General features: G+C 42.8%; 1 protein-coding gene across 1 annotated transcript in view; it reads left to right on the top strand.

Annotated features, from left to right (window-relative positions):
* Positions 1–25,095, top strand: part of TDRD9 (tudor domain containing 9) — a 119,705-nt gene that overhangs the window by 68,726 nt on the left and 25,884 nt on the right. Inside the window, exons 15-31 of the mRNA XM_037831705.1 lie at positions 1,291–1,422; positions 2,414–2,579; positions 2,670–2,733; positions 2,810–2,873; positions 3,164–3,208; positions 4,147–4,200; positions 7,340–7,456; positions 8,990–9,097; positions 11,125–11,225; positions 18,538–18,711; positions 20,186–20,297; positions 21,080–21,292; positions 21,388–21,477; positions 21,668–21,928; positions 22,406–22,567; positions 23,322–23,392; positions 24,932–25,041. Coding sequence (XP_037687633.1) covers positions 1,291–1,422; positions 2,414–2,579; positions 2,670–2,733; positions 2,810–2,873; positions 3,164–3,208; positions 4,147–4,200; positions 7,340–7,456; positions 8,990–9,097; positions 11,125–11,225; positions 18,538–18,711; positions 20,186–20,297; positions 21,080–21,292; positions 21,388–21,477; positions 21,668–21,928; positions 22,406–22,567; positions 23,322–23,392; positions 24,932–25,041 — 2,044 coding nt within the window. The remainder of the gene's footprint in view (positions 1–1,290; positions 1,423–2,413; positions 2,580–2,669; positions 2,734–2,809; positions 2,874–3,163; positions 3,209–4,146; positions 4,201–7,339; positions 7,457–8,989; positions 9,098–11,124; positions 11,226–18,537; positions 18,712–20,185; positions 20,298–21,079; positions 21,293–21,387; positions 21,478–21,667; positions 21,929–22,405; positions 22,568–23,321; positions 23,393–24,931; positions 25,042–25,095) is intronic.

The following is a 25,095-nucleotide window of genomic DNA, read 5'->3' as shown; positions in this document are numbered from 1 at the left end:
ATAAGTTCTTTGTTTCTCTGACTCTGCGGATCAGAGTTTTTAAACTCTGATTTAAAAACTCATTGATTTTAAAATGGCTGAGGCTGTCTTACTGCAAAGCGCTGTGGGCTGAAAACAGGTGAGGTTTTCTCCACAGAGAGAGAAAGGGACAGAAAAGCTCCCAGGTTCACTCATCAGCCAGAGACAGCATCCGATCCTCTGGGCTCCCCATCCTGAGACTGATATGTCCCCCGACTCTCCCAAGGTCAGTTGTCACCAAAAGCCTCTGCCTGCTTGTTGAGGATTCGCTGTCTGTATTGAGCAGTTAACATTGAAACCCCAGTTGGAGCTGGGCTGAGAGAGTGCTGCTCTCTAGCACTGCCTGGCTTCCGTGAGGGGGGGCTCTTGGCTCTCGGCTCTCAGCGCAGGTCCGCAGTTTTACTTACAGATTTTATGCTGCGATCTCGGGCATTCCTCCCAATTCAGGTTGGTGGATGATGAGAGGACAGTCACGTTTGTCTCCCCGCAGTTATTCCAGGTTATTTACTAGTTTTTTGGTCATTTATGAATTGTTCCGGGGGGGACTAAGAGTCTTCCACTCCTTTCTATGCTGCCATCTTAGCTCCTCTCCCAAAAGCTTTTGTTGGGAAGACGGAGCCTTGGAGCTTCTCAATCTGCTGTCTTGATTGGGGATATCGAATATAATTTTAGGTTTTGTATGATTTTGATTCCAGAAAACTTACTACACCTGACAATTCTAGTCAGTAATGACAATACTCACTATTTATTAAGCACCAAGTGCTCAATTAGGGACTTAATGCACATTTAAAATTTTTCATGAGAAGAATGCTTTTCAGGGTCTACTGGCTCCATAGCATCATTGTCCTTAACTGCTGATGTTTTTTTTCCTTGTATGATTAATAGTTGTTGGATTGGCTTGTTTATTCTCTCTTCAGTCTCCTTTTTCTCTTCCCTCTCCCCCCCTTTCTTTCTCTTTCTCCCCTTCTCTCTTTCTTGCTCTTACCTCCTTTCTTTTTTTTTCTTTCTCTTACTTTTTTCTCTTGCCTTTCTCCTTTCACTCCTCTCTCTCTTCATTCCCTTTTCTCATGTCTTTTTCTTTCCCCCTCTCTTTTTCTCTCCTTTCTTTCTTCTGTTTCTTCACTTCTTTCTCGCATCTTGTTTTTCTTTCTTGCTCCTCTTTTTCTTTTTCTCTTCTTCTCTGCTCCTCTCTTTCTAAAGCACTAGTTCTGTGAATAGGTTAATTGGTTTAGTTGTTCTTTTGTTTCTAAATTTAAATTGTATTCTTTTCAGCGTTGTCCATTGGGAAGTACAATATTAAAGGTGAAATTACTTGACATGGGCGAGCCAAGAGCTTTGCTGGCCACTGCCCTTTCTCCACCAAGTCTGAGCGACATCGAGCGCACCGTCCTGCTGTTGAAGGAGGTAGGTCAGTCAGCGTTGGTTGGTCCTGGGAAACGCTAAAGTGTGGGTTTTTTTTTTTTATTTTTTTGGTAGGGGGAGCTGGATTCCACAATGTGAATATCTGTAAGGTATTTTCACTATTTTAAATATCCTGTATTTGCTTGAAAAGTTTGTGAAATGACTTACTTTTGATTCCAGGTTCTGTCCATGTTCTTCAGACCAACGTTATTAGTTGTCATGTACAAATTTACAACCTCTACTCTCGTGCCTCTCCAGTGCCTCCCCCCACCCCATCTCCCCTCCAGCATCGAGCAGCAAGTTGGGGGGGCGGGGTGGCAGAGAGAAGGGACGTGGCTCCCCCACTCTCTTTCCACCAGTCTCCTCATTTCCTCTCTCGCTCTGTTCCTTGCCCGCATTGCATTACTGGAAACCCTGCTGCTGCTTTAGGATTCTTTGACCCTGTACCCCACTTGTACTCTGCTCTGAACTCTGCTCTGGGCCGTGCATTTCACAACCAGTGTCTGCTACAAGGCACATCCTGCTTTACCTGCCCTTTATGGGGCTGGGGACATTCCACCTCAGGCCGCTGCTGTTTTACATTTAAACATAATGCCTGCCTGGGTTCCTGTGAAATGCGCTTGGGCAAATTATGGAAGTGATTTTTCCATACATAGTTTAATACATTTTTATGGTGAGTGGCCACCATGATATGGCAGTTGAATTATTGATTTAGTCCTGTGCACACTGTAGTTATTAAATTGTGAGTTAAGTAGACTTGTGTGGGAGAACACGTAAATGTTACCCCCTGTTATCACACTTCAATGTATTCTAAGTTTTAAAGAGCAAATAAAAATTTTTTTAGTAGATTGACCATTCGTAAATTGAGTTAGGTATTCTTTAGGCCCTCAGTACCAACATTTGGTTTTCATTTCCTGTTTTGGACCTCCCTCCCCTTTAGAAAAAAGTGTGAACAGGTCTCTGCTTCCTAATAGTAGAAATTTATTTCAAAAAGGTTGGAGCACTTGCAGTGGGCGGGCAGAGAGAAGATGAAAACCCCCATGATGGTGAATTGACCTTCTTGGGAAGAGTGTTGGCCCAGCTTCCTGTTAACCAGCAGCTTGGTAAACTGATAGTCCTCGGGCATGTGTTTGGATGTCTGGATGAATGTCTCATTATCGGTAAGTGTAAGTGCAGAGAAGTATTAATGAGAAGTGTGCATACTGCCACACTAAAAATCTTAACATTCTCTTTGTTTTTTCTGTTGTTAGCGGCAGCGCTTTCTTTGAAGAATTTTTTTGCAATGCCTTTTAGGCAGCATCTTGATGGATATAGGTATTCTGTATTCCTACATTAATATGTCACTTTGTTTTAATGGCATCAGATGACACTTTCTGTTATCTGCTTATAGGAACAAGGTGAACTTCTCGGGCAACAGTGGGAGTGACTGCATTGCACTCATGGAGGCATTTAAGGTAAGCTTTTTGTTACGCAGACTCTGACAGCAGCACCCGCAGACTTTTAGTAAAACTGACGTGGAAGGAGAAAATGCTTTCTCTGTCAAAGTTACTAAATTTACTGACATTCAACAGTTTAAGACAGAGGAAGAGGGTGGGAGGGTGGGGATGGGTGTCTAATTTTATGGAATAGATGGAAATGCTAAATTTATAAATTTTCTGTGGTCAAAATATATTACAGTTGAACTTTTAAAAATAGTTCAATTAGTCAATGAAGTATTTTTTAACTCTGGGTTATTCATTTTTAGACTTGGCAGGCTTGCAGACAAAGAGGAGAGCTGCGGCATCCAAAGGTTGGTTAGCTCTTCCTTTTTCTGTCGATGGCTGTGAGTGGTCAGAGGAGATCCCCTGAGGACCGTCTGTCTCAACTGGGTCACTGCGTGTGGAACATGGGGCGCCAGGGCCTGAGCTGAGGCTCCCGGGTGGCGGGATGGTTCCCTCAGGGCTGCCCTCTGATGGCGGCAGGCACCCTGCCGCATGGGTGCACTCTTTTGCAGATGTCTGCCTTAGAGCATGCCTGCAGTGGGGCTGTGCTGCTTGTATTCATTTTTCTTAAGTGTCATTTGCCCCTTTGGCTCCGAGGGGCTTATCAATACCTGCTGGTATTTGACAGGATGTTTTTTCCAAAATTAAGAAGGCTGAAGTCTTTTCTTTTACTATTTTCAGCTAAGTTTTAAATAGTGAGTTTAAAAGAAACTTAACCTGTCAGCCTCCATTTTATTTATTCTTAGACTTTAATTGATGTTCTTCGTTTTATGGAAGTTGTGGTGATGGTTGTTCCCAGCTGATGAGGTTCAAAAGACTTTTCATCAGTCTTTAAATTTGTATTCAAATTGGCTGTGCCTAGATGAGTCTCTATTCGATAATTGTACGAGTTACCCTTTAAGCTATCTTAGAAAAGGCCACATTGTTTTTCTTGTTGGTGTATGTTCTGTCTGACATCCTTGATCAGGGCAAACAAGTTGTAACTACCTTTAATTTTCAGGACAGATGGGCTCATAAGAAAGAGAGTTTCTGTATAATGTTTGTGGTTGGGGTTGAGGAATCATGTTTTCTGGCTTTGGTATGAAAGAGGGAATAATATCAAGCCCTGGTCAAGTTGAGTAGAATGTTCAATAACTAGTTCAAGAATTCGTATTTATTGTCAGTCTTTTTAATTTTATATAATAGTAGCCCAATTAAATTCTAATTTGTTATATTAATTGAGTGCAATGCTTTTATGTGTTTAAAGGATGAACTTCACTGGGGAAGGTTAAATTACATTCAAATCAAGAGAATTAGAGAGGTGAGTTGTAAATTCTTTGACTAACTGAATGCAAATTTCTCTAATACATGGGCACCGACAGCACCTGGGGTGGTGACGCAGCCCTGCTGCGTTTCCACCACTGTCGCAGCGCCTGGGTGTTTCCCTCTGAAAGACGGTTTATCGGTTTCCAATGAATACTCTTTTTCAGGTTAAAGAAGTTTTTTCTGTACATAACTTAATAAAGATAAGGTTGTATAATCCTGTTAGCTGTCTTTTCAGTATGTATCAAGGTAATCATATGGTCTTTTTACCTTTGACCTATTAATATAGCTAAATACAATGTGATCCAGCCTTGTGGGTATTGGAATAAGCTCTGCTTGGTTATAATATTTTCTTTCAAAATAATTCTGTATTCTAATTGCCAGCGTTTTTTCTAGAGTTTCTGCATCTGTATTCATGAGTTAAATTGGTGCGTGTGCGTGCGTGTGCTTGCATGTGTGCACATGACTCTCCGATTTTGGTGTAGGGCTGTGCTTTCTTGGAGGAGGAACATCTTTCTCGGCCCAGGAACAGTTTTACATAACTGGAAATATGTTTCTTATGGTTTAATAGAACTCATCCATTAAAGCATTTGGGACCAGTGCTATTTTGAGGGATAGATTTTTAAAGAAAATCTTTTGAGTGCCTTTGATAGTTTCTTACTTATTCTGGTTTCTAACTCTTCTGGAGTCATTCTTGATGAGCTTTATATTTTTGATTTAAGTATGCAGTTTATCTAGATCTTCAAATTTACTGGTATACAGTTATAAACAATATTCTTGTATGATTTCAAATTTGTGTCAGTGGTTATATCTTTCTCATTCTGAATGTTGTGTACTTATGTTCTATCATTGTTTCTTGATTAGGTTTGTGTGTTCAGGTGGGGGTCCCCAAAGACCACGCTCAGGTTCAATGATTCAGTTCAAGACACACAGAACTCAGAAAAACTGGGTGTCTCACTGCGTTTTTAATTTGCATTTCCATGATGATCAGTGCCATCAACCATCTTTTCATGTGCTTGTTGACTGTTTGTGTCTTTTTTGGAGAGATTTATATTTGCATCACTTGCCCATTGTGCTGGTTTGGATGTATTATGCCCCCCAAAACACCATTATCTTTGATTCAGTCTTGTGTGGGCAGGAAATGTATTGGTTTTGATTGGGTTGGAGACTTTTGGTTGGATGTTTCCGTGGAGATGTGATCACTTAACTGTGGGCGAGATCTTTCATTGGATTATTTCCATGGAGGTGTGGCCCCGCCCATTCAGTGTGGGCCTTGATTAGTTTATTGGAGCACTGTATAAGCTCATACAGAAGGAGCGAGCTTGTTACAGCCAAGAGGGACACTTTGAAGAACACACAGGAGCTGAGAGAGTAGCTGCAGCTGAGAAACCGATTGAAGACAGCCATTAAAAGCAGACTCTTGCTCTGGAGAAGCCAAGAGAGGACAAACACCCCAAGAGCAACTAAGAGTGACATTTTTGAGGAACTGCAGCCTAGAGAGGAACATCCTGGGAAAAAGCCATTTTGAAACCAGAACTCTGGAGCAGACAACAGCCACGTGCCTTCCCAGCTAACAGAGGTTTTCCGGACACCATTTGCCATCCTCCAGTGAAGGTACCTGATTGTTGATGTGTTACCTTGGACACTTTATGGCCTTAAGACTGTAACTTTGTAACCAAATAAACCCCTTTTTATAAAAGCCAGTCCATTTCTGGTGTTTTGCATTTTTGAACACCCATTTTTAAATTGGTTTGTCATTTTATTATTGAGTTGTCGGAGTTCTTTATTCATTCTAGATACAAGTCCCTTATCAGAGATAAGATTTAAAAATATCTCTATCTTGATGGTGTCCTTTGAAGCATAAAAGTTTTTAATTTTGATGAAGTCCAATTTATCTGTTTTTCCTTTTGTTGGTCATGGTTTTAGTGTCATGTATAATAATCCTTTGCCAAATCCAAGGTCACGAAGATTTGCCTCTATGTTTTGTTCCAAGAGTTTTATGCTCTTAGCTTTTGCATTTAGGCTTTTGATCTATTCTGAGTTAATTTTTGCATATGGTGTGAGATACAGAGGTCCACCTCCGTTCTTAGGCATGTTCCTGTCCTGTTGTCCTGGTACCGTTTGTGGAAGAGACTGTTCCTCCCCTATTGAGTGGTCTTGGAGTTCGTGTTGAAAACCAGTTGACTCACTGATTTTTGAAATGTAGGATCTTGTTGTTATTGTCTAAGTAGTCTATAACGTTTTTTAGTGTTGGTTTCCTCTTTGAGTGAAGAGTTTTTTGGAAGAGTATTTTGTAGTTTCCTGATAGAAAGAAAGATTTTTAGATATACGGTTGTTAATTTCTGATTTTATCTCATTTTTATTAGAAAAAGTGACTTTATAATTTTAATTGATTTTTAATCAGAGAATTTAATATGTGCTTACAATCAATAAACGATTCTTATCATAGAAAAATACAGAAGTTCCCATGCAAATGTGCGCTCCCATCCTCTCCACAACCAGAGGCTTTTTGCTCCTTCGCTCCTCCTCAGAATTAATGGCTGTTAAATTGTTCTGTCCTTTCACATTTTTTTCCAGTTATGTTCACGCCCATGGTCTTGATGGTTTTTTAAAGAAAGTAAAACAATTTATGATCAGCTCAAAGGTATTTGGACTGATGTGTTCTCTTATGTATATGTTTAAAGTTTGATGTTTTGTGTGAAATATTTTTTGTTATAACTAAGTGTGGATTTTTTCATTCAGAGAGTCTGTTTAGCAGTTGTTCACTAAGCTTGTTTTTAATCAGAAAAGTAGTACGTGTTCGTGGCAGAGGTTTTGAAAGTGTGTAAAGAACTTAAGTAAAGGATATCGTCACCCGCTCTTCTGGCATCCACAGAGAATTGCAGTTACGCCTTGGCCTTGGCCTTGTGTGTGTGGGGTTATGAGTTGTGATCATGAAGCATATAAGGTTTTGTCTCTGGTATTGTGTTGAGCATCCTTCCCATTCCTTATTAATTAAACTTGAATAAGATGACTTCTATTGTTCCATCCCATAGGTGTATTAATGCTTTCCCCATTGTGCACTTATTTTCTAATTTTTTCACTATTCTGGATAACATATATATTTTGAGATATTAGATTTCAGTGTGTCTTTTTAGGTGGCTGAATTATATGAAGAGTTGAAGACTAGAATCTCACAGTTCAACATGTACGTTGGTTCTCAGCGACCTGTCCTGGACCAAGAGTACACACATAAGCAGCGGTTCATCCTACAGGTGTGTGGGATTTCCTGGGGATCTTTTCCTGATGACTTCTCTTCACTAGGTCTTGTGGTTGACAAAGTGCTTATTCCTTCTTCCTGATACCAGTCATGTCTCAACAGAGATTTTAGGTTCAGAATGTTCACATTTCCTTTAGGAATCAGGAAAAACTCTTGTCTTTTGCAGTTGCGGTATCCCAAGAAATTGAGTGGGTGATTCTGGAGCCATATCTAAATTCCTGGGAGTGTTTCTCTGGAGCACTGTTCTAGTTTCCTCGTTGCTCACATAAATACCACGTAGTGGGGCGACTTAAACAACGGAATTTATTGGCTCATGGTTTTGAGGCCAGAAGTCCAAAATCCAGGTATCAAGGTGATGCTTTCTTCCAGAAGACCCTGCACTCTGGGGCAGCTGCTGGTGGTCCTTGGTCCTTGAGGCCTCTCCTGGCCTCTCTGGGTTTTGTTGAACTCTGGTTCCTTCCTGTGGTATCCTCCCTGTCTGACTTCCACTCTTCTTATAAAGGACTCCAGTAATTAAAGCCCATCCTGATAAAGTTGGGCCACACCCTGACTGAAGTAACCTCATCAAAGTGTCCTATTTACATGGGTTCACGCTCATAGAAATGGATTAAAATTAAGGACATGTTTTCCTGGGGTACAGAGCTCCAAGCCATCATAATAAGTACAACAGTTATAACTGTCCCAGGAGAGATCTTTTTGTTTTAGCTTTTAAGAAAGTGAAAATGCTCTACATATCATTCAGTGTATTTAGCTATTCTCCTAAACTAAAACTATTATTTTTAACTTTGGAGGCCATGAATTCAGATTAGTAGCTGGTTGGGTGGAACCTGACAGGAAGTATATCCTAGAAAGGCAAATTGCTTCCATTAAAAGGATTTCAGAGGAGGAACATATGCGGTGTTGGCTGGTGCGTGTAGAGTTGGATTCTAGGTAGATGCCTGTAAACTGGGTCATGTGGGGAATGAGAGAGTTTTTCTGGATGTAAAATTGGCTTAAGGGTGGGGGAGAGTCTTCAGTGGATAAATGTTTCAAACAAGGTATATATTTATTGAAGAAGGGGCTCTTTGCAGAGTGCTTTTTAGATGTGCATATTGGATGATACCGGCCTGCTGTCTCAGGTACAGTCATTCCAACTGGAATCTCTCTAAACATAGGGAAAAGAAAGGGCCTTGGCCCCAGTAGAAGACAGGATGGAGGGGAGAAGGTGGAGAAAAATTGGCTAGCCCCCTGATCTACTACCTGCACAACGGCTAATATCCTTGTTTTAACTCACCAGTGTTCCTAAACCTCATTCTGAGAAGTACTCAGGCGCCTTGGAAGAAAGATTGTGTATAAAGTGTTTATTTTACCATTAAATAACCAGAATTCTGCTTTCTGGTTGATTGGTGACAGGTCTTGTTTTTATTATAAATGATCCTCATCTTTTACATTTATAGCAGATATTCCATTCCAGGATGAGATTAGTATATTAGTGAGAATAACTGATAAAGTAATGCTTTTACTTCACGAATATAAATTTCTTTCCTAGGTTGTACTGGCAGGTGCTTTTTATCCAAATTACTTTACTTTTGGACAGCCCGATGAGGAAATGGCTGTCAGGGAGCTGGCTGGCAAAGATCCAAAGACGACTGTTGTGGTAGGTGGAGATTGTAAGACACCTTCCAGAGAGGATAGATGGCTCGTTGGTGTTCACATGGAGCTTAATTTTACTGTGGCTAATACAGACATTTTGTTTCTCTGATTGTTTTATTTTGATAAATATTAAGTGGGTTTTTTTCCCTAATGTGAATATTGTGACTTGTTTAACCTTTTCAGATGTGTCTGCTTCTTCCTTTCTTCCTTTTTTGCAGGCCTGAACTTAAATGAAAGCCCAGAGAAATTATGTGTTTGTGGCTGATGCCAATTTGATCATGTGCCATTTTGAAGGCGTGCCATAAGTTTAAGAACATTTTGTTAATTAACAATTTCATTTTGCACAAAATAAACCATTACTGGTTGCCAATTCAGTACTGTGGTTTAAACCAGTAATCCCCAGTCTAGGTCTTGGTGAATGGCAGAATCACCTGGAGGGTGTGTGTGTGTGTTTCTTTTTAAATTCAGATTTGAGGATCCCAAGCCATGTCATCTGAACTAGAATTTTGGGAAGTAGGGCCTTGAAATTGGCATTTAAATCTCACGTCCTTTGGGTCCTTCTGCTGAGCGGTCCCAGGCACTGTGCTGCTCGACCTTGTAGGCCGCTTATGTGAACCTCAGCGGCACCGTGATACACAGATGGAATAAAGCCTTTGGGGGATGGGGCTTTTTTGGGCCACTTGATTCCATTATTAGCCCATATCTAATAAAGGTGGATAAAAAGCACCTGGCAGTGTTTCTGGCATGGAGTAGCACTCTTCGCTGCTAGCTTTTATTCTGGTCAGTGTTAGTGCCACCATAGTGCTATTACTCCAGGAATAAAAAGGTCTGAAGTGGAGGGCCACAGATGGTCAGGCAGAGGTCTCAAAGAGTGCTGAAAGGAGCCAGTGCTTGTACCGGAGGTGAGAGGGGCAGCTGAGGTGCACTTTATACCTGCAGAGAGGCTTTCAGTTGAGAAGGTGGCCGTTTCTCATGACTGGGGATAATTGGGCTGGGACCTCCGCTCTCGCGGATCCTCAGTGTTGGTCAAGCTCTTTCGATGGCTTCAAAACGGTGTGTCTCCTCTCACCACGTCATGGAGCTCCTTCCTCAGTGCTGCCCTTGGGGGAGAATCCCCCAAGATTCTTCTCCCCGGGTAGCTGGGCTGCGCCCTCAGCCACCAGGCGGCCCATTCACCATGGAGTCGGGGGGCCAGAAAGCTGCCTGTCACATGCTTAGTAAAGACGCATTAATAGCTAATATTTACCTAGCCCTTAGCTGAGGGGTCCTGTGTTGAGGCCTTTTTATCCTTTTTTCCTTGGTCCTCCTAGTAGCCCTTTGAGTTGGGGGTTCATTTTTATCATCCTTATTCCATCAGTGTGCCATTTGGGTTTTAGGGCAATCACTTAACATATGGGGGTGACAGGGACAGGATTTGAACTCAGATCTCAGTCCACAGCCGATGCTTTCCCCCACTCAGGACCTCTCACAGTGCTGGGGTGGGCCCTGAGATAACCAGGACCTGGTCACGGTGGCTGGGGACTTCCCATTTCAGGGCAGAGCCAGAGCTTGGAGCACAGGCCACCCTGAAGCTGCGTGGAAGGGCCGAGTGCTGGGGGGACCTGCAGACAGCCCAGGTGTCCTCCTCTCCCAGGAAGATGCCTTCCTGTCGAGTTCAAGTTCTCTTACTAATGAGGGGTATAAACGTAACATTGTATGCTTTATAAGTTAATTTGTTAAGTTCTACATTATTCCTTGTATAGGAATGTTAGGTTTTAAAAAAGATGTATTTGGTCAGCTTAATCAAATAAAAAAGAAGAAAACAAATCTTAATTCTGTTGTATTAGACTCTTGGACTGTTTTAACAGGAGAAGACAAACCTTTATGTAACATATTTATTAAGATTTAGTTGTGATACTTTGAAAGCCATTAGTCATTAAATACACTGATCTAAACTCTGTCTCTGAGAACTGAAGTAGTGTGTGCAGTGGCTCCCAGCTGTGTGTGGGGCCCGTGTCCCCTGCTCTCACTAACGCTGTGCATGTTTTGCAGTTGAAGCACATTCCTCCTTATGGATTTCTCTACCATAAACAGCTGCAGTCTCTCTTTAGACAGTGCGGTCAAGTGAAGTCCATTGTATTTGATGGTGCAAAGTAAGTGGTGTCTTTCTGTAATCCACTGTAATTATGAAAAAGCCATAAAATTATAAATGTTTACAGAAGCCAACTTTAAAAACTGGGTGCATATGGAAATACAGGCTGGAGCAGATGGCTCTTATAATGTACCTTTGGTTTGTCGTCTTGTCGGGAGCTATTTGTCTTCTCTTTCACCTAGGTGACCCCTTAAAGGAGTTGAGCCATGTGGTTGGTAGTCACAGGCCAGAGAGTTGCCCTAGTGGAAGTGTGGTCCTCGGCTGGTCCTCTGAGAGGGCACATCACCGTGTGCACACCTGAGCCCGGGCGTCCACGGCCAGTCCCTAGGATGAAGGAATTTTGTAGGCCACAAGGAGGCTTTAAGACAGAGTTTATCTGCTTACAGTTGTTGAGAACAAATCTGTTCTGAACATTTTGGGGAGACAAATACTATAAAACTCAATTGTCTCTGGCTCTATTTTAATAGCAGGTCAGGACCAAGTGATACGTTTTGCAGTGTCACTATGAATTCTTATTTTCAAGAGGGAATGTTATGCACAGAAAAGATATTTACAGTTTTTAATTGATTTTTAATTAAAACATTTTTTATTAGAGAAGTTGTAAGTTTACAGAAAGATCATGTAGAAAATGCAGAGTTCCCATATACCTGCTCCCATTTTTAACATTTTGCATTAGTGTGGTACCTTTGTTAAAATTAATAAGAGAGTATTATTGTAATTGTGCTATTAACTATAGGTCATAGTTTACATTAGGGCTCACTGTTTGTGTTGCACTGTCCTAAGGTTTTTATTTTACTTCGTTTTTTGTTCTAGCAACATATATACCACCTGAAATTTTCCCCCTTAACCACATTCAAATAAACAATTCAGTGCTGTTAATTACATTCATGATGTTGTATTACCATCACCTCTGCACATTGCCAAAACTTGTCCAAGACCCCATATAGAAACTCTGTACAATATAAACATTAACTCCCTATTCTTTAACCCCACCCTAGCCCCTGTTAACCTGTATTCTAGTTTCTGACTCTATAAACTTGCTTATTCTGATTATTTCTTATCAGCAAGATCATGCTATATTTATCCTTTTGTGTCTGGCTTATTTCACTTATCATCACGTCTTCAAGGTTCATCCATGTATGAGGACTTCATTCCTTTTTAGAGCTGAATAACATGTCCATTGTACATATGAAAATATACCACATTTTGGTTATCCAGTCATCTGTTGACGGACACTTGGGCTGCTTCCATCTTTTTGCAAATGTAAATTCTGCCGCTGTGAACACCAGTGTGAAGATACTCCGTTCAGCCCCCTGCTTTCAGTCCTTCTGGGTGTATCCCTGGGAGCAGGATTGCCGGGTGATACGATGCCTAGTTTACTGAGGAGCCACCAGATTGCCTTCCCCAGCGGCTGCACCACTTCACACTCCCACCAACAGTGAACGAGCGTTCCCATTTCTCCACATCCTCTCCTACACTTGTCATTTGCCATTTTTTTTTAAGTAGTAGCCATTCTAGTGGGTGTGCTCTGGCATCTCATTATGTTAAATTTGCATTTCCCTAATTTGAGCCTCTTTTCACGAATTTTTTGGCCATTTCTGTATCTTCTTTGGAGAAATTTATATTCAAGTCTTTTGTCCATGTTTTAGTTGGGTTGTTTGTTCTTTTGTCATTGAGTTGTGGGATTTCTTTATAAATTCTGGATATTAAACCCTTGTCAGATATGTGATTTCCAAATATTTTCTCCCATTGTAGGTTGTCTTCTTACTTTCATGAAGTCCTTTGATGCACAGAAGTTTGTAATTTTGATGAAGTCCCATTGATCTGTTTTTCTTTTGTTGCTTGGGCTTTGGGTGTAAAATCTAAGAAATCATTGCCTAACACAAGGTCCTGAAGATGCTTCCCTATGTTTTCTTCTAGAAGTTTTATAATTTCAGTTCTTATCTTCAGGTCTTTGATCCATTTTGAATTAATAATGGGAGATAGGGGTCCACTGTGATTCTTTTGCATATGGAGGTCCAGTTCTCCCAACACCATCTGTTGAAGAGATTGTTCTTTCCCAACTGAGTGACTTGTCAGCCTTCTCGAAAATCAATTTTGTGTGAGGTGTGAGGGTCTATTTCTGAATTCTCAGTTCAATTCCATTGGTCTATATGCCAGATTTGATTACTGTTTTGATTACTGTGGCTTTGTAATAAGTTTTAAGTTCGGGAAGTGTTAAGTCCTTCAACTTTGTTTTTCCTTTTAAAGAAAGTTTTGGGTTTTTGAAGCTCCTTATCCTTCCGTATATTTTGGATGACTGGCTTTTCCATTTCTGAAAAATAGGCTGTTGGGATTTTGATTGGGATTGCTTGAATCTGTAAATTGCTTTGGGTAGGATTTATGTCTTAACATCATTTAATCTGCTAATCTGTGAGCATGGTATGTCCTTCCATTTATTCAGTTTTCTGTGTATAAGTCTGTTAAATCCTTGGTTAAATTTATTCCAGATATTTGGTTCTTTTAGTTGCTCTTGTAAATGGTTTTTTGTCCCCCTTAATTTACTCTTCCAATTGTTCATTAGTAATTTTGGAAATACACAGTGATTTTTGTGTACTGGTTTTTTCCTCCAACATTGATGAATTCACTTATTAGCTCTAGTTGCTTTGTTGTAGATTTTTTTTTTTTTTGGATTTTTGACACAGGATCATATCATCCACAAATGGTAAAGTTTTAGTACTTCTTTTCCAATTTGGATGCCTTTTATTGTTTTTTCTTGCCTAACTGCTCTGGCAAGAACTTCCAGTACAATGTTGAATAACAGTGGTGACAGTGGGCATCCTTGTCTTGTTCCTGATTTTAGGGGGAAAATTTTCAGTCTTTCACCAATGAATGTCATGTTAACTGTGGGTTTTTCATATATGTCCTTTATTTGTGTTGAAGAATTTTCTTTCTGTTACTAGTTTTCTGAGTATTTTTATCAAGAAGGGGTGTATTACATTAATTGATTTTCTTATGTTGAACCATCCTTGCATCCCTGGGATAAATCCCATTTGATCATGATGCATAATTCTTTTAATATGCTGTTGGATTTGGTTTGCTAGTATTTTGTTGCAGATTTTTGCAATCTATATTCTTAAGGAATATTGGTCTGTAATTTTCTTTTCTTCTAGTGTTTTTATTCGGCTTTTGGTGCGAGGGTGATGTTGGCCTCGTAGAATAAGTCAGGAAGTATTCTCTCCTATTTAAGTTTTCAGAAAAATTCAAGCAGGATTGGCACTAATTCTTTGAATGGTAATGTTCACTGTTGAAGCCATCTAGTCCTGGACTTTTGTTTGTTGAGAGGTTTTTGGCTATTGATTCAATCTGTTTTCTTGTTAATGTTTTGTTGAGATCCTCTGTTTCTTCTTGAGTCAGTGTATTAGTCAGGGTTCTCTAGGGAAACAGAACCAACAGGAGATACCTTTAAACAGTATGAGATTTTATAAAAGTGTCTCGTGAACTGTGGGGATTCACGAGTCCAAATTTGGTAAGGCAGACTGCAGGATGGCATTCCAATGAAGGTCTTCAGTGAATTAATACCCCAGGAGAAGCTGGCTGGCTGAAGTAGAGAAGAAAGTTCTCTCTTCTGACTGCTGAAGTCGTCACCTCCTCCTTAAAAGCTTTCAACTTATCAGACGTTTCTCGTGGAAGACACTCCCCTTAGCCAACTGCAGATGCAATCAGCCATAGAGGCAATCAATGTACTGATGATTGGAGTCCACAGAATGTCTTCACAGCAACAGATAGGCCAGTGTGTGCTTGACCAGACAGCTGGGCACTAGCACTGCTAGGCTGACTCCTGAACCCACAGTCAGTGTCGGGAATTGTGTGTTTCTAAGAATTTGTCCATTTCATCTCATTGTTGGCATACAGTTGTTCATAGTATCCTCTCACAGTCATTTTTATTTCTGTGGGGTTTGTAGTAATGTACTACCTCTTTGATTTCTGATTTTAGTTATTTGCACCCTCTCTCTTTTTTCTTTGCCAGTCTGCCTAAAGGTTTGTCAATTTTATTGATCTTTTCAAAGAACCAACTTTTGGTTTTGTTGATTCTCTTTAGTGTTTTTTTTTTTTATTCTCTATTTCATTTATCTATACTCTAATATTTGTTATTTCCTTCCTTCTGCTTGCTTTACGTTTAGTTTGCTCTTCCTTTTCTAGATCCTGTAGTTAGCAGGTTAGATTTGATTTTTAATTTTTGGAGTTGGAAAATTTAAAAAAAAGTGTTGTGTACATTTTTATATAACTTATCAAGCTTTCAAAATCTAATAATTATAAGAAAAGACAACTTATACTTTTTTTATTAATGTCCACTTAACTCGAACATATTAAATTCATTTTCAATTTGGATTAGTTCCCTCAAACATTTAAAGATGTCTTTCTAAGATTAATATATTAATTTTCTTTGTAAGCATGTAAATGCTTCAGAAGGCAAATTTTTAACCGTAATAAGAAAACCCTTTTTAGATATTCTTAACAACTCTTACAAGTTTAATAAATTAAACTTGTAAATACAGTGTCTCAGGTTCTCTTAAAAATCCAGTACAAATTCCAGTCAAATTCTTACACCTATAAAATCCCTTTTTAAAACTGGAATCACCCCACTAAACTGTCCTTTTGGGTGTAGACAGTCTGCTGGCTTCGTCCGGGATCCAGTAGGTCAGAGATGGTGATCTTTTGACTTATGGGAATGGCAGTAACCCCGTCACTGGTCTTACTGCTGGATTGCTTTCTGTGTGTTTCATGCTCTTCCTGTCTGGGACTTCCTTACAGAGATTTTAATTAGGTTTTACTGAATTCCTCCTGTTCCTGGCTTTTTGGGCATAGTTCCGATGTTACGCCAATTACTTGGAAAGGTAGAAGTGTTCCTCCTGGAAACGTCGGTGTCACTTCTTGTGCCTCAAGTATGTATTGAAAGGCAAAGGATAGATAAAAAATAGTAATTCAGAGTCAAGGCTGTGCTCCTCCTGGGCTCTTCCAGGCCTTCGCTGGTGAGGAGGCGTGTGGGCCACACCGGACGTGTGGTGCTGGTGAGAGGAAGATTCATTCCCCTGTCATGGAATGCCATGGGAGAGGTCCGGAAGGTCAGAAGAAGTCATCATGTCTGAGGCTCAAAGGAGGAGGAACCACAGTCACTGGAAGTTGATCAGGAGACCTTTGAGGGGGACGCGGGCACCACAAAGCCCTGGGCGCCAGCCAGTGCTGCTGCAGGAGGGAGGGGGCGGGCCGAGCCCAGCGGGTGCCCAGTGGAGTCCACCTTGCGGGAGGTCAGCGCCTGGTCTTGGGTGCCTTTTCATGACGGGCATTTGGAGGCCCCCCGCCCCCAAGCATTCTGATCTGAACCATGTTTTACGGAACTCAATCCAGGAGCAGCATCTCGGGATAAACAGAAGTGGCTGGAGGTGAGGAGAGGAGACTAGTGGAGTCCTTGAAGGAACCCGAGCCAGAGGCCCTGAGGCTGTGTCGAGAGGATCAGCATGGCTTTATTCTGGGAGCACAGATCTCTGGGATTTGGAGGACCAGGAAGAGAGAGGAGCCAAAGGGGCCCCAGGCTTTTCCACCTGGGGCTGCGAGGACGGGTGTGGGCTGTGGCCCTGGTGGGGCCATGGAGGCTTAGAGTCTCGGAAGGATGGAGGCAAGTTAGGGATCTGTTTCCTGTAACCACTTGATGTTCTTCATCTCTCTTATAATTCTTTCCCCTTTTTAAGAATAAAAGTATTAAAGGAATTTTTATCAAACTTGTCTTTTTCCAAAATATCCCAGAACTTTAGCATTTGCTATGTTGTCCACATTGCTCAAAATAAAACTTTCCATGACTGATCTTTCTCCAGAATGGTTTTATAATCGAGGGGTCATAAGTCTCTTTGCATCCATGTTAGGTGCTTTGACCGAGGGACATTATGAACTTCACAGACAAATTTAAAATTGAGGCTTTTTTTGTTTCTGACCAGGAAATGTCCAGCAGGCACTGGTACTCATGCGTGTACCTCCCTCCCCTGCCCCCACCACCCAGAGAGGGGTGGGAAGGGCGTGCCATGCATCAGCATTACTTGGTAATAAATTTAATGGTTTTTATTTGGGGTGGGGGGGTGCAAATCACAAAATCTCTGAGGTATGTATTTGTGTGTTTTCAAAGAACCAACTTTTGGTTTTGTTGATTCTCTTTAGTGTTTTTTTTTTATCCTCTATTTCATTTATCTATACTCTAATATTTGTTATTTCCTTCCTTCTGCTTGCTTTATGTTTAGTTTGCTCTTCCTTTTCTAGATCCTGTAGTTAGGAGGTTAGATTTGATTTTTAATTTTTAGAGTTGGAAAATTAAAAAAAAAGTGTTGTGTACATTTTTATATAACTTATCAAGCTTTCAAAATCTAATAATTATAAGAAAAGACAACTTATACTTTTTTTTATTAATGTCCACTTAACTCGAACATATTAAATTCATTTTCAATTTGGAAATTGAAAATTTCCTTCCGGACCTCTCCCATGGCATTCCATGACAGGGGAATGAATCTTCCTCTCACCAGCACCACACGTCCGGTGTGGCCCACACGCCTCCTCACCAGCGAAGGCCTGGAAGAGCCCAGGAGGAGCACAGCCTTGACTCTGAATTACTATTTTTTATCTATCCTTTGCCTTTCAATACATACTTGAGGCACAAGAAGTGACACCGACGTTTCCAGGAGGAACACTTCTACCTTTCCAAGTAATTGGCGTAACATCGGAACTATGCCCAAAAAGCCAGGAACAGGAGGAATTCAGTAAAACCTAATTGAAATCTCTATATTTGTTTTGTTTTACAATAAAATTATATAAAAACTTCCCACCTGTTATTCTGTTGTAATTATGAGAATTAAGATTTCTTGGCTGAAAATTATATTTTACAAGGAGGTGATACTTAGTTTTGGCTCAGACACACACACTGTGTGATTTAGGGCCAGTCACCTCCCACCAGTAGGGCCTTCACTTCTTTGACTTGCAAATGGACATATTCAGGATGCTGTTTCCCTCACAGATGCCTGAAAATGCTTTGAGATTGTAAAGGCATTAAGCAGACTTTAGTTTTTCTTGGAGAAACAATGAACTGTATTGTACAAAAATACATCCTGTAACAAGTTGTAATTTTTTCTTAAATACTTCTTACTGATTAATAGAATGAAGAGTTACTGGCATTTTGAAGAGATGTGTGACAGTGAAAGTTTGTAATCTTGAGAGAAATTAATATGCAGTTAGTTCTTTTTTTTTCTCAGATACCTGATAAATTTGCTTTTTTATTTAAATTTGTGGAGCAGAGCCTTTGTGGAGTTCTCTCGTAATCCAACAGAGAGATTTAAAACACTTCCTGCAGTATACATGGCAATTAAGATGTCTCAACTAAAAGTTTCACTTGAACTCAACGTTCACCCCGCGGAGGAAATTGAAGGGAAGGTGCAAGGGGGGACTGTCTCCAAGCTCCGGAACACAAGGTATTTTCAGAAGGGAGAGGGTGAGACTGCATCTGCTCTCAGATGTCCACGTGGCGTTTTACATGCTTGTTTACCTGCCTGGCTTTTGCGCAGTTAGGCGAGCCCCACATCCCACACCCGCTGGAGTCACCTGCCTCATGGAGCAGCGGAGTGTGCTGGCGCAGCCCTCCCCCGCCTGCCGCCCCCCGCTGCCCCCCGTCTGGCCCTCCGCGGGCCCGCTGTCTCACTTATGCTACCTTCACGCAGGCTGTGGGAAGGACTGAGCGGAATCACTCATGCAACTTCCAGTTTAGCAGCAGGGATTCAACCTAATGGTGTCCTTCCTTCCTCCTCAGAGTTAAGCATTCCTTTTTGGGAATTTTCCTTTTAAAGCAAACTAGAATATTCTTTGTTTTTAGCATAGCAGACAGTGGGACGGAGTGGAGGCACAGCCAGGAGCACCTACTCGCCAGCACAGGCCCCTGCCTCTTCCTTGTCACGGTGTCCGTCCCTCCGTCTCCCACCCTGAGGGAGGGACACTGCCGCCCTGGCAGCGCCATCGAGCCTCCAGGGTCTTTGCCTTTTGGACCAAAGTAAATCACCCTTCAGCATTTGAACACATCACTTCGCTCTCTTGGCCACGTTCTCATCCATCATTGCCCGTTTGTAGTCTTTCTGATTCCATGAGGAACTTGGCAAGAATTGGAGGACGTGGTGAAGAACAGGAAATGTGTTCTGTTTAGTTTCATCCATTGTCAGTGATGTTTGGGTGTCTGAGAGTTTGGGAGTGTCATGGAAGAAAAAAACGTCCTGCTTTAAGTCAGGTTCTGTTTTCATGTGTAACTGAGTGTGGGTTATCTTTTCCTGAGCCACTCTTTTTTAGTAAATGTGTCTGCAGGTTGGGAAAAGAGTTGGTCTGGGGTCTCTCTTATAATTCTTTCCCCTTTTTAAGAATAAAAATATTAAGGGAATTTTTATCAAACTTGTCTTTTTCCAAAATACCCCAGAACTTGAGCATTTGCTATGTTGTTGCTGTAAGAGATGAGGGGGATACTTCTTGGGTTTATTTAAGAATTATTTGTTTTCTAACATAGCATTGAACCAAGAATGCATTTTTAAAGTTTTCTAAAGGTCAAAGCTCCTTAGCTCTGAAGCCACGGTTACAAAGCATTGCAAGTCCTAGATTTAGAATTTGTGCTTTTGAAGGTGGGTATCCTGTAACACCTCCAAATGGAGGACACGTTCCTCAGGGTGGCTGTGCAGCGCCCCATCCAGGGCAGCCCTGCCTGCCCCTCTGTGTGGCAGCGTGTACAGGAGGCCACCCAAAGCTGACATCTGACGTGAGATCAAATGTGTCCTCTCTGGCTAAGGTATTTTATTAAATTTTTTTTCTTATGGGAACAGTGTAATAGTTGAAGTGGTGACTTCATATATATAAACATGTTTTCTTTGTAACACTTGATTTTTATTATTTATTTTAAATCATGTTAAATAGGGTCAATGTGGACTTCCAAAAGCAGACAGTAGATCCTATGCAAGTCTCATTTAATACGTTCCACAAGTTCTGGGCAATTACAGATCTCCTTTTAACCGTTGATGTTACTGAGGTAAGAATAGTTTGATGGAATCGTCTTAGCTTTTCAGCTGTCTTGATTTAAGATTGTCACATTGTGTATGTGACACAAGTTTATATGCATACCCTTACACACACACACACACACGCACACACACGCACACACACGCACCTTGGTGATCCAGTATACGTGGATGAGCCTGAATTACTGTAATTGTTAAACTGAAATGTGGTTAGTACATGGAAAATGAAATGCAAATATTTATTATTACAGAATGAAAGTTTAGTTTTTAAAATATTCTAAAATCAGTTTTAGCAACAAGATACACAATGTTGTATGCTTGTGTAATTCATTTTATATCAACAAAACTAGCAGAGGCACCATTATTCTTTAGAGGATGCTTTTCACTTCTTAATTTTTGGTAAATCTGCAGCGGCACCTCACGTGGAAAACTTCATGTACAGATCTGGATTGCTGGCAGACTGGGGCGCTCCAAGCTGTCATCGTGGCAGCAGTGGCTGGAAGCTGCCACCCAGGGCCCTTTCGGGGGGAGCAGCCACCTGGTGTCCTCCTGCCTGGGCCGGCGCCTCCCAGCTGGCCCTGCACCCTGGCAGGCTCCGGGGGAGCTGGGCTTGCCTCCTGGGCGTTAAACAAAGAAGGGGTGCTTGTTTCATTGTCCTCGAGCCGCGGGCGGGTCTTGTTGCCCCTAGGGAGGTACCCAGGGGTGCCGCGTGGGGCGCCGGCACCTTCAGCGCAGCCTCCTGTTGCGGGAATTGTTCCTCAGTTTCACCTCTGCACCTCTTCCTTCTTTTTAGGTGGTCGAAGTGGGACACTTTTGGGGATATAGAATTGATGAGAAAAACTCAAAGATCCTGAAGAAACTTACGGCTGAAATAAACCAGCTGAGACTGGTGCCCTTGCCTGTGCATCCACATCCGGATTTGGTCTGCCTGGCACCTTTCGCGGATTTCGGGAGAGAAAGCTACTTCAGGGCGCAGATCCTCTGTGTGTCCGGGACTTCCGCGGAGGTGCGCCTTCCCGGACGGGCGGGCGGGGGCGGCGCGGCCGCGCTCCCCGCGGCTCACGGAGGGTCTCCTGCCCCCGGGCCCCGCTCTCGCCCCAGGTGTTCTTCGTCGACTACGGGAACCGGGCCCTGGTCGACCTGGGGCTGCTCATGGAGATCCCCAGCCAGCTCCTGGAGCTCCCCTTCCAGGTGAGATGCCCCGTCCTGCCGGCTGTTCTCTAAAGGACACGTCACCTCACGGGTTTCCCAGCCTTGTTCTGGGATGGGGCTGGGTTCAAGCCAGTTTTCAGCAAACTGGTAGCACTTCCCACCGGAGTCTCTCAGGCCTCTGGCTGCCCTGCGGGGACGCCGGACGGACACCGCGCCTTTCCGCCCCCAGGCCCTGGAGTTCAAGCTCTGCAAGATGCGGCCGTCGGTGGCCTCGCTGGTGTGCGGCGGGCGCTGGGGCGGCGCGGCCGGCGGCAGGTTCACCTCGCTCGTGCGCGGGGACGCGCTGCTTGTGCGCGTCTTCTCGGCCGTGCACAGCGTCCTGCACGTGGACGCCCTCCGCTGCGCCGGCGCGCACGGCGTCGTCAGCGTCAGGGACGTGCTCGTCCGCGAGGGCTTCGCCGAGCTCGCCGAGGAGTCGTACGAGTCCCGGGTACGGCCGCGAGCGAGCGAGCGAGCCTGCGTGCGTGCCTGCGTGCCTGCGTGCCTGCGTGCCTGCGTGCCGGGGGAGGGGCAGTGGGATGAGAAGGGGGGAGGGGAGCGGCAGAGAAAAAAGTCCTTCACGTGGTTCTTAACGTAAAGCCAGAATTTTCCATGCAAAATTGTTCTTAAGGTATTTCCTGTTTTGTGGACTGTTTCTTTCTTAATTTGTCTGATGGATGCAAAGTAATGAAGGCTGATGAATTCAGCCTTTTTGGTCCTGTCTTATTTTCTTTGTTTGGGTTTTAAAATACTCCTGATAAAATGAAAACAAAAAATACTCCTGGTAAATTATCTCCTGTGTCTTAAGGGCGTAGATCTTAGCTAGGAGTAAAATCATACTGTGAAAAACTTTGATTAGGTTGGAATAAACTGCTTTTCAGACAGTTTTTTTTCTATTAATTAAACAAATACTTCTTTTCTTGTTTAGCAAAGCCATGAGTTTCTCAAGGGTCTCTTTTCCAAATCAGCAGAAAGTAATTCTGTGATAGAAACTTCTGTGCCATCTCCTGTGAAAGACGATGAAAAATATTTGATCCGAATTTTATTAGAGAGTTTTTCTTCTAATAAATTGGGTACTCCGAACTGTAAGGTAATTTGAAGTTGTTTTAAAATTAATTTTATTATACATTTATATGCTAAGCATTACAGCCAGTACTCATGATGGGTTTTTCTTTTTCTGGTGTTCAGTGCTGAATGTTGTTTTTCTTGTAGTGAATTCTACATTCATGAGAGAGAATCATAGTGCTTAGTGATGAGAAAAGCTTTGACTAGTGTTTTTTATACCGTCCTCCCCAAAGGCAACCTGTGCTTGTTTATCAGATCCAAGGAATTAGGGTGTTTGGCTTCCGGTCTCCGCCCCTCCTCTGAGACTGGGCCCCTCCCTCAGCTGACAGGTGTCCCCGGGTGGTGGCAGCTGGCAGTGGACCTTCCCTGCTCCAGAGGTCCACCTGGAGTCGCCCAGCCTGTGGCTGCGTGGCCTCCCCCACCTCTTCAACTGGGTGGGTCTGCTGCAGTCAGAGACCAGCTGAAGTATTTGGCGAAGTTGTCATTTTTGGCTAAAGGCTTTCTTACATATGTATGCACACACACACACACACACACACACACACACACACACACACACACACACTGACATTAAGGAATGTTAGTGAAATCTTCATTGAAGAATTAATTAGATCCCAGAAAAACACCTTTTTAAGGCTTTTTTTCCCCCACTGAATTTTGAAGACATTATGATTGAGATGTAACTTTAAAAAAAGAGAGAAAGAGTTGACTTTGGGATTTTTTAAATGTGTGTTAACTGGTATTTGCTTTTTAGTAATGTGTGTATTTTGTGTCTAAAGGCAGTACTTCATGGACCTTTTAACCCTTATGAACTGAAGTGTCATAGTTTGACAAGAGTATCCAAATTCAGGTATGATTGATTTAACTCTCTCTTGAAATTTTTATCTCTGTTGCTCTATTTCCAGAACTTGTCAGAAACGAATCTTTCTTTAAACTGTTGGAATGTGCTGTCTTTTCTGACTCCTCCTAATTTTTCTTCTAGTTTCAAATCTTTCTCTCCCATATGAAAGTTATTCTATATAGGATATTTTTGAGTCTCTTTCATCAAATACTTCATTTTTTTCTCTTGTTGTTGTAATTGTTATTCATTCAGTAAGTCTTCGTGTGCCCACTGTATGTGCCAGGAAGAGGGTAAATTTTGGGGGAAATTGGTGAACAAGTTATAGTTAGTGCCTTTGCAAAAATTAAGCGTGGTGTGGGCTCAGAAGAGGAAGCCAGTGATTACAACAAGATGAGGGTTTTGATAGGGGCAGTGGGACATTACAAAGGAACTAGGAGGGGGGACCACACTCCAAAGGCCATAGAGATTTTCCAGAGAAATGTGAGACCTGAAAGTTACGAAGGAGTTAGCAGGGAGGGTCTGTGAAGGTTAGGTGGGTTTGTCCCGGGGCATGGACACAGGCCTAAGTTTGGGAGTGTGTACTTGTGAGGGATTGACTGGAGACTAGACTGGAAAGAGTAGGGGACCACAGAGCGGTGAGGCTGGTGGAAATAAGCAGGGGATCAGGCAAGGGTGAGTTTTACAGGCCACATTTTAGGTTCATCCTGAAGTCAGTGGGGAAACTTTTTAAATGGCCACTTTGGCTGCAGAGTGAACCCTGGCTCCTCAGAGTGTCCGCCCAGGACTGGCAGCGGGTTAGACCTGCAGGATCTGAGGCCCTGCCCAAGACCTTTTGAACCAAATCTATTTCTACATCACTTCTCGAGGTGGTCTGTATTTGCATAAACACCTGAGGAGTCCCAGTGTGGATTCTGGAGTTAAAGGCTCCTGGAGCAGGGAGCATGCTTCTGAAGCTGGCCCCGGGGATAACCCAGGGCGAGAAGCCTGAGGGCTGTCCTAAGGTGGGGGCTGGAGGGGCTGGGATGGGGCGCTTCCTGGGAGTTTGCAGGGGTGGAGTCAGCAGGCCGTGTGGTCAGGTGTCAGTGCTGAGGGAAGAGGGAGAGCTGAGACGTGCGCTTGCTTGACTGCTGTAGTGTGGAGTGCTGGGAGGTGAAGGGTAAGGTGTGCGGTGAGCCTGTGGGTTCCCTTTGCATGGTGGGGAAGTGATGTCCATTGGTACAGGTTGGGAGTGCAAGGAGGAGGAGTCCGGGGTAGAGGGAGAACTTTGGAAGTTGGCAGCACGTGGGTGGTACTAGAGCGAAGGAGTGGTCAGGACCATTCAGGGCATGCGGGGAGCAGGGTTGAGGGCCAGCTTGGGCAGCCCCAGCATGTGTGAAAAAGAGGGGACCGCAAGGGAGATCGGGAAGAGTCTCATACGTTTCACGCTGCTGGCCGTTGTGTCTGTGCTGTTGAAAGTCTTTACCTTGGGGTGGGTGTAATGTGTTGCTGAGCTGTCGGGTGAGACTCCCTTTGCGCCCCATGACTGTCCCTGGCTGCGCCTGCTTTTAGGTCTGTCTGGATTGAGAAGGAGAGCATCAACTCTGTAATTATCAGCGACGCCCCCGAAGATCTGCACCAGAGAATGCTGGTTGCGGCTTCTCTCTCAGTCAATGCAACCGGTAATTTCAGGGCTTCTGTTTCTGTTTTCTCCTTTTCCTTGACTTCTGTCCTAG

This window comes from Choloepus didactylus, chromosome 4, assembly GCF_015220235.1.
Source record: "Choloepus didactylus isolate mChoDid1 chromosome 4, mChoDid1.pri, whole genome shotgun sequence".
NCBI lineage: Eukaryota > Metazoa > Chordata > Mammalia > Pilosa > Megalonychidae > Choloepus > Choloepus didactylus.
This window is presented reverse-complemented; position numbering and strand designations above follow the sequence as displayed.